Consider the following 9,410-nt stretch of genomic DNA (forward strand, 5'->3'; position numbering starts at 1 on the left):
CTACCAGAGCTTGCTCAGCCCACTGTATGCACAGGGAGCCCACTGCAGAGTGCTAGGAGCTGTGGGGCTGCCTGAGGGTCACTTGGGGAGTGGGGATCTGTGGGTGGTATTTCCCCTGCGTCTCGTGGGCAGGCTTCCTGACTGAGTCCAGAATGCAGTCAGCAGGGAATCTCGTATACCACTCTCTATCTGCTCCTTCCTCCATCATGGCTCTCCCTCTTTAGTGTTCTGGATGTTGCAAGAGAGAAATGAGTCTCTCTGGCAGCATCCTGCACAGCTCAGGAAGCCAGGAGTTCACTCACTGGCTCTCCCTTTCCCTCATGGGAGAAATCACAGGCCATCTAGTTTAGCCCTCAGCTGTGCGGCCTTGGGTGTGGGGTGATGTCAGCAAAGGTAAGTTGTTCCTTTTACCCTCTAATGCGTCCAAGCTTGTATTTTTTTCCCCTCCAATTTAGTGCTGGAGCTTCTTTGGAAACCTTGACTTCCGCAAGAGCTCTCTTGTCTTAAGGTGACCACCCACGTCAGTGTTCTGCAGAAGCTCCCAGGCAGCGGCCAAGAGGGGCTGGAACAAGCTCACAGTGTCCTGTAGGTTCCACAGCTGGTGCCACAGTCTGTCTGCCTATCACCTGATGCACCAGTGGGTGAGATTCCTTCTGGGTCCCTTGGTGTATGGTGCTTGGTTCCACAAATCCCACAGAGGCACTTCAGCTTATGCATGGATGCCAAATTTTTGTTGTTGAAGGGGAGAACAAACTAAAAGTACCATTAGCTCTAAAAAGACCCAACAACAAAAAATTCTTAATCTTTTCAAGTATTTAGAGAGTACTTAAGTTTTACACATTGTGATAAACTTATATATCCTTTAAGTATCTTTTGGCCTGCAAGTTCCTCTTTCTACATCTTTTACTTGCATCTCGTATAATTTATGACACATAGATGATGCCCAGTATATGACAGCTATATAAAACTGACTTTAGAAAAAATCAAGACCATTAATGAAAGGGTAATCCATAAAGAACATACAGTTAATTCCAACTCCAAAATCTGTATTATAAACTGTCACCATCAACTCACTGATGGATGGACAGTAGTTCAGATCCCAAACGTATTCCATGATAATACTAAGAGAGACACAACTGGTGTAGCTGTAATAATATCAAACAAAGGAGGCTACATACAAGAAGTAGTCGTAGCCCAGTTAAAGAAGACTATTTTACAATGGTGAAAGAGTCCACTTCATGGAAAAATATGACAATCTTAAATTTGTGTGCATCGAATAAAACAGCATCAAATTATGTAGTAAAAATTGACAAAATTAGAAGCATAGAGAAATCCACAATCATTGATTGATATTTTTTAACACATCTATGTCAAAAATTGACAAAACAGGGCTTCCCTGGTGGCGCAGTGGTTGAGGATCTGCCTGCCAATGCAGGGGACACGGGTTCGAGCCCTGGTCTGGGAAGATCCCACATGCCGCGGAGCAACTGGGCCCATGAGCCACAGCTACCGAGCCTGCGCGTCTGGAGCCTGTGCTCCGCAACAAGAGAGGCCGCGATAGTGAGAGGCCCGCGCACCGCCATGAAGAGTGGCCCCCGCTCGCCGCAACTAGAGAAAGGCCTCGCACGGAAACGAAGACCCAACACAGCCAAAAATATAAATAAATACATTAATTAATTAAAAAGAAATGTACCACAATTTAAAAAAAAATTGACAAAACAATCAGATAAAAAATACTGACAGAAGATTTAAACAACACAGTAATAAATTTGACTAGCTGACGTCTGTAGGGTGCAATAGTCTACACCCAACAACTGCACCCAACAAATGCAGAACACACATTATTTTCAAGTAAACATAAAATAATTAGAGAACTATATATTGGGCAATGTTTCAACAAACGCCAATGAATTGAAATCATACTATTTGTACTGTGTCCACGTGCAATTAAGCTAGAAATCAATAATTAAAAAGCTAGAAAGTCTCCAAATGTTTGCCAATTAAGCAACTACATACATATATATGTATATACACATACATACACACAGATATATGCATATGTATATACATGTGTGTATTATATATACATTATATATATTATATATGTATGTATTTTTCTTTTTTGTTTCACTTAACATCGTATGGTGTTTTCTCACACATTTTTGCTCATGGACGTTGACTCTCTTGACATGTTCTTCACACAAAGCATGAAACTGCAGGGAAGCCAAAATTATACAGATTCTAGTAAAAGGAGAATTGAGTGAGTAAAGGAAAGCATTTGTACCGTTGCCCCTTCCAGGCTTCTTCCACTGGCTCCTCCGGGTCTCTTTCTCGGTGTCTCAAGCCCTCTCCTTTTCCAAGGCTTCATAAAGGATCAAACATGCACTTTATCTGGGCTTTTGCCTGCTCTCGTGAAAGGGACATTTCTTGGAGGGAAGCAGGATAGAACCCCGTGCTTTCATTTGCTGGCTCTCCCAAAGGAAGGTGGAGGACGAAAACAGGACTTGGAGAGAACTACTACTGAGCTCATTTCACTCGGGCCTCAGCGATGAGGTGCCCAAGGCGAGGTCCTCTTGAATGAGGAAGACTTGGAGGCCCTCGGAGCCCGCGCCGGGGCCCGGACAGCACTGCTGCGACCGCGGGGCAGTTCTCTTCAGGGGAGAATCGGAAGCACTTTATCTATATGTATATATTTATAAATATTTTTTTTCTTTTTTTTTTCCCAGGAAGCCTTAAGTACCTCCGATTGTCGACCATGACGTGTTCCTAACAACCTTATAACCTTGTGGAGACCAGAGTCATAGAAAACGGGTGATTTGCATTTGAAGACTGCGTGCACGTTCCCTCTGTATAGCCTTGCAATATGAATGTAACTTAACATTTTAAATTACAGAAGCCCGCTGGGGGTACGGTGTTAAAAAAACTGGAACGGGAGCCTTAACTGCCTTGCGCTCCGTTTCAAATAGACCCGGTAACGCCCTACCTTTGCTTTTCTTTCATTTAATTCTCAACAGGAGAGCTTTTCATGAATTCAGACGGAGTGAGGTCACACTACCGGAACGAAGAAAGTTATTCCTTAATTTTCGGGTGAGGCTGCTCTCGGCTCGCGGCTGTGCTGCTTGGGGCGGCGGGGCGCGCTGGGGGCGGGACGAGCCGAGGCGCGGGAGGCCGGCTCCGGGCGCGCGCACGGGGCGGGGCCGCGCGGCCCGCGGGCGCCGCCGCCTCCCCCGCCCCTGCTCCCCGGCCGCTCCCGCCCCACGTTCCCCCCCCCCACCCCGGAGCGCTTCGGGAGAAGCAGGCCCGTCCCCGGACCGGCCGGGGGAGGCAGCGGTTGCTGTTGGGCCCGCTCTTACCCGGCGCGCACGGAACCGCGGGGCCCCGAAGCTGGCCACTGCCGGGCTCGCTGGGGTGACCGGGGCCTCCGGGGGCCGGGCGGGGGCCAGAGCTGGGCCAGTGGGTTTGTATTTGTCCCCCTAAGGGTAACGTTTGCTGGAGCCAGCGGGTCAGAATAAGAGTTCAACAGGTGGCAGAAAGTGGTTGTTTGAACAAAACCCTGCCCCCTCCAAGCTCTGGACCCTAAATCCCCTTCCTCAACTAGGAAGGTGTTGACCAGGAACTGAGATACCGAGATAGTTACAGGATTAGATGTTGTTCAAGCTGGAAGAGACTGAGAGTTGACTTGGTCTAATCTCTTCATTTCAGACATGGGGAATCTAAAGCCCAAGAAGGAGAGGTGATGGAGGTTGATTCCCATGGAAGATTAATAAAAGAATCTACCACCTCGGAAAAAAACAACAAAAAAAAGAAACAGGTGGCAGAGAGCGATCACGTGGGGCAGGTTGGGCGGCGAGCCGCCCCCTCGCCTCGGAACCGCCCTTCGGTGCTGCCCGTCGTCGACGAGCCTAACCGGCGCTCTCCGCTCCGCTCTGCGGCCCCGGCGTCCGCGGCGCCCGTGCGCTGAGAGGCCGGCGGGAGCGCGCCGCCCCGGGAAGGCCGGAGACGGGCTCGGAGCGCGGTCGCGAGCGCCCCGGCGCGGGTCGGGCCCCCGGGACCGCGGAGCCCCGCAGGCAGGCGGCCGAGGGGACCGAGCCCCTGGCCCCGGCCAGGATGCACAACGCGTCGTCCTGGGGCCCGGAGCGCGCCAACACGTCGTGCCCCGCGCCCGCGCTCGGCTGCCCCAACGCGTCCGGCCCGCTGCCGCCGCTGCCGCCGCCTCTGGCCGTGGCCGTGCCCGTCGTGTACGCGGTGATCTGCGCCGTGGGGCTGGCGGGCAACTCGGCCGTGCTGTTCGTGCTGCTGCGGGCGCCCCGCATGAAGACCGTCACCAACCTGTTTATCCTCAACCTGGCCGTGGCCGACGAGCTCTTCACGCTCGTGCTGCCCATCAACATCGCCGACTTCCTGCTTCGGCGCTGGCCCTTCGGGGAGCTCATGTGCAAGCTCATCGTGGCCATCGACCAGTACAACACCTTCTCCAGCCTGTACTTCCTCACGGTCATGAGCGCCGACCGCTACCTGGTGGTGCTGGCCACGGCCGAGTCGCGCCGGGTGGCCGGCCGCACGTACGGCGCCGCGCGCGCCGTGAGCCTGGCCGTGTGGGGAGTCGTGACGCTGGTCGTGCTGCCCTTCGCCATCTTCGCCCGGCTGGACGACGAGCAGGGCCGGCGCCAGTGCGTGCTGGTCTTCCCGCAGCCCGAGGCCTTCTGGTGGCGCGCGAGCCGCCTCTACACGCTGGTGCTCGGCTTCGCCCTCCCCGTGTCCACCATCTGCGTCCTCTACACCACGCTGCTGTGCCGGCTGCGCGCCATACGCCTCGACAACCACGCCAGGGCCCTGGAGCGCGCCAAGAAGCGGGTGACCGTGCTGGTGGTGGCGATCCTGGCCGTGTGCCTCCTCTGCTGGACGCCCTACCACCTGAGCACCGTGGTGGCGCTCACCACCGACCTCCCGCAGACGCCGGTGGTCATCGCCGTCTCCTACTTCATCACCAGCCTGAGCTACGCCAACAGCTGCCTCAACCCCTTCCTCTACGCCTTCCTGGACGACAGCTTCCGAAGGAGCCTCCGCCAGCTGCTGCCGTGTCGCGCCGCCGCCGCCTGAGCCGGCGCGCCGGGAGCCGGCGGCCCGGCGCTCAGGGTGGTCCCTGAGCCGCAGCTTCGCCCCCCGCCCACCGGCTTCCTAGAGACGCAGGTTCTCGGGCCCCTCCCCAGGCCCCGCGGACTCGGACGCGCTTTGGCCGCGCCCGCCCTTTCAGTGTGCCAAGCCCTCCGGGTGGTGCGCGGGCGCGCAGGACATGGGCACCGGCCGAGGCGGCGGAGAGCGCACAGACCTCTCCCTCTCCCTAAGGCCCAAGGGCGCCGAGGCGACCCCCGAGCTTGACACGGAGGGGAGGAAGGGGAGAAAAGGGGGCAGTACTGCAGGGACCCTCTTCCGGTCGCCCCCGCCTCCCGCCTCCCGCCCCAGCCGTCCGCAGCCCGGCTCTTCGTGGAGCCCTCGGCGCCGTCAGGGGAGAGGCCCTCGGATGCCGCGGGCGCCCCGGCGTCGGCTCCGCGCTCGCCTCCGCGCTTGGCTTCTCCAGTTTCCCTCAGCGACCTTTTGTGCTTTTGCTCAGGCTGCCTGGCGCGCGCCCCCACCGTGTCCGCGCGCTCTCGCCGCCGGGGAAGAGGGTCCGGCGCGCGCGGGCGCTCCCACGCCGCGGAGGTGCGAGGGGAGAGATGCTAAGGCCGCCCGGGCCTTTGACGGGGGAGACAGACAGCTCGGGTGGCGGATCAGGAGTGAGTGAGTGAGTGTGAGTGTGTGTGTGTGTGTGCGCGCGTCTAGTAGAGGCCGGGGCTTTGGATGCAGGAGGATGGAAATTGGCTGTGATGCCTACTCAGCAGTGATAAGAACGGTGACAGACCCCCTCTTGTCCCAGCCTCTTCTTTCTTTGCCTTTCCGCTTTCCCACCCCCGCTGCCCCTGCGGGGACCCGGCCGCCGGGCTCGGGAAGGGCCTGGGGCCGGATCCACGGCCGGGTTGCGGCGCCCCCTGGCGGAGCCAACTGCGGGCGCCGAGCATCCAAAAACAGCTGTGTGTGTGCAGGTGAGCGCACCTGCGAAACCGCTCTTTCCGTGGCTCGGTTACTCGTCATCGCTTCTCTCTCCAGAGGGTTCCACTCCCCCCGACACACACCAACGCCCCTCAGCCCCCGTCGACCTAGTACAGCTTGGAGCAGTTCGTTGCAATTCTTAGTGTGCATATTGCTTTTGAAGACCGAGAACTTTATAAGTATGTGTGTCCTAATCTCACACGTTTTGGGGGAGTTAATGAGATGAGGAGATGCGTATCCATCCCTCCGTTCCCTTTCTCCTCGTATTCCTCATCCTCTTCGCCTCAGGGGACCCAGGGAGCTGAAATGACCGACGCCCTCATGATAACCTCTCCTGGTTCCCTTTCCACAGGGAACTGTGGATTATTTGTACTTTATTTCTTAGTCCCAGACGGCAACTGGGAGATGTCTGGTCTCACAAGGGAGACCAGACAGCACCCTATATTTTATCTCTACTTCTGGGAGACAAAAGTGGATTAAGAGAGAGGACTGACATTGGCTTTGCCCAGCCATCTGCAGTTTACACTTCAGACCTGAGGGCAGAGCTTTAACCAGACTACAGTCATTAATGAGTATTTTAAAAGACATTTTTTTCCCTTTGGGATGAATTCCAAACAGGAATGAAAATTTCTAAAAGTATTTGTTTCCCAGGGTCAGCGTTATGTGTGATAAAAATTATGAGTGTTGCTGGCAGAATTTGTTTACTTAGTTTGATGGGCATTAACCACTTTCTCAATTACTTAGCTTCAAAATACTTCTAACAAAATAAATGAAAAGGAAAAACTCTCCCGTGGGTTTTTCCCAAGGAAGAAGCTAACTCCCTTGCTGATTTCCATGAATAAGAATTGCTTCCTTAGCTCTCAGAGTAATTAGGAATAATGCGATAATTCATAGCTATTAGTTTAGAAAATGTAAATTTAGAAACCTACCTTGGGTGACAAATAATAGTAAAATTTTCAAAACATGGTTTTCCATCTCAAATGTATTTTGAATGATGTACATCATGGCATTTGAACAGTCCTCTGCTGGTGGGCTTCAGAGGCCTCTTGGAATTCATTTTAGTATCTTCAAATTACTTGGAAACATTCTATTGATTTTCTTTATGACTCACAAAATTATTTTGTGAATCCTCAGTGTATTTTCAAAATTAAAAATTTAAGCTTAGAGTAGCTACCACATTCTCTAAGGTAATGGACAGAGAGTAAAGTGGATACTTGGCCGCAAACACAGACAAGGGTGATAATCTGGGTTTGAAACCTCATCTGCCTTCGTAAACTCAGTGGCTGTACTTTGACATCTTCTGGACACAGATCGGGGGAGAGCAGTGTGATCCGCCTGTCCACGGCATCATCCCTCCCACAGATCAGCCTGGCTGTCGTGGAATCTACCAAGAAGACTGCTGGAAAAACACAGGACTGACATGGCTGCGTTGTCCACACAGCAAGGCGTGGATTGGCATCCTAGTGTGTGTGTGTGATTAAGTGGGACCCAGTACTTCAGTTTCCTCCTCACTTTCTAAATTATTGGATAGACTGTTATATCATTACTTCTAGGTTGTTGCCTTCTTATTAGCATGTAGAAACCCAGATTGTAAGTCTCAGACTTCCTTCTTATGACTTGGGTACTAGGTAGAATAAATATGCCGATAGTCATGCCAAAGTAGAATTTACTTACATCATTGCATTGCAGAGCTTTTAACTCTGTGTTTGATTTTTGCAGTCTTCCTGTAAACTGTGTTGTTTGGTTATACCACTTCTGATATTTTAAAATGTCCATTTGGTTTTACTTAACTTAGTACAGTTGTGTAATGTATGTGCTTAGGCGTTCTCTTGAGATATGCAGAAACCCTGCGAGTCCATTGCACAGAAGCTCTGTTTAAAATAAAAGCTGAAACATTCTGGGTGAAGAGTGAATATTCTATTTCCTGAGAACATGGGATCCATAATTCAGTCACCTTAGTATTTATGCATCATTAATATTATTTTATTATAAATTTATTCATTTTATTTATTTATTTTTGGCTGCACTGGGTCTTCTTTGCTGCGCACAGGCTTTCTCTAGTTGTGGTGAGCGGGGGCTACTCTTCGTTGTGGTGCGCGGGCTTCTCATTGCGGTGGCTTCTCTTGTCGCAAAGCACGGGCTCTAAGTGCACGGGCTTCAGTAGTTGTGGCACGCGGGCTCAGTAGTTGTGGCTTGCGGGCTCCAGAGCACAGGCTTCAGTAGTTGTGGCGCGTGGGCTTAGTTGCTCCACGGCATGTGGGATCTTCCCGGACCAGGGCTCGAACCCGTGTCCTCTGCATTGGCAGGTGAATTCTTAACCTCTGCACCACCAGGGAAGTCCCAATGCATCATTAGTTTTAAAAATACTGCCTTCAGGGAAAACTTATCTAATGGATAAGCAATGCATAAATAGAAGTACTTGATAGGATAAGGTTAAGAATGAAATCCCCCCCCCTTATTTTGGTTGATTGTGAAAATGATGTCAAACTGCTGATTAGCACAAAAACCCTAGTACATATGCTGGACGGAAAAAGGATAATAAGCTTTTTATCGTATTCATTTCTTGAAAATTTGAGCAGCTTGTGTGGAGAGTGAGAAGGGAAGAGAAATTGCTTAAGTTGTCAGCACACACATTACTATTTCAGCTAACAGAATGCACAGACGTGGCACACACGTGTGCAAGGTAGAGAATCTCACCAAAAAGACCCTCGACCTCCAGAAAACTCTCCTTTCCTCAGGGAAACAACAGCAAACAATGTTCCTCCTAGATGGCCATGATCTCCGCTTATCCAACTAAGGAAGACATCAAAGAATGCTTCCCTTAATGCTCTTTTACTAGGATGGCTTCGGGTCTGGCACTTTGGTTCCCATTTTATATACAAAGTGAGATACAGGAAGTGGGTCGTTTTGGCGAGGACACAAAGACCAATCAAGACCAATCAGAGCCCATCTGGTTCCTATTCTAGGAATTGTCTCATCCCATTCCAGCAGAGATGAAATTGGTTGCAATGTATAATTTGAAATTATTAGACCATAGAAAACATGGATCAAGCAAGATACCTACTAGTACTCCATCATGTGGTACACAGGGAAGACAAGGTTTCATAATAAAACTTCAATCCTAACTCAGAGTCTTTAAAGTGTATGGTGTTGTTAAAGTTTATATGAGAATAAAATTTCCTTGACCAGAGCTGGCTGCACGTAGTGTTCAACTGCAAATGCACCAGGTACGTTGTAATCTGCCTGCTTTGTGCGTAAGGACCTGTGACCCAGGTGTGCCATTGAAGTAGAACAGAATGTTAATGGTGCTTCTATTTATACAG

General features: G+C 51.5%; 1 protein-coding gene across 1 annotated transcript; it reads left to right on the plus strand.

The window, feature by feature from the left end:
- The first annotated feature begins 4,107 nt into the window (after positions 1-4,107).
- NPBWR1 (neuropeptides B and W receptor 1) lies at positions 4,108-5,100 on the plus strand. The gene has a single exon (XM_061172058.1). The coding sequence runs from the start codon at positions 4,108-4,110 to the stop codon at positions 5,098-5,100; it is 993 nt and encodes a 330-aa protein (XP_061028041.1).
- The last annotated feature ends 4,310 nt before the right edge of the window (positions 5,101-9,410 follow it).

This window comes from Eubalaena glacialis, chromosome 17 (genome assembly GCF_028564815.1).
Source record: "Eubalaena glacialis isolate mEubGla1 chromosome 17, mEubGla1.1.hap2.+ XY, whole genome shotgun sequence".
In the NCBI taxonomy this organism is placed as follows: domain Eukaryota; kingdom Metazoa; phylum Chordata; class Mammalia; order Artiodactyla; family Balaenidae; genus Eubalaena; species Eubalaena glacialis.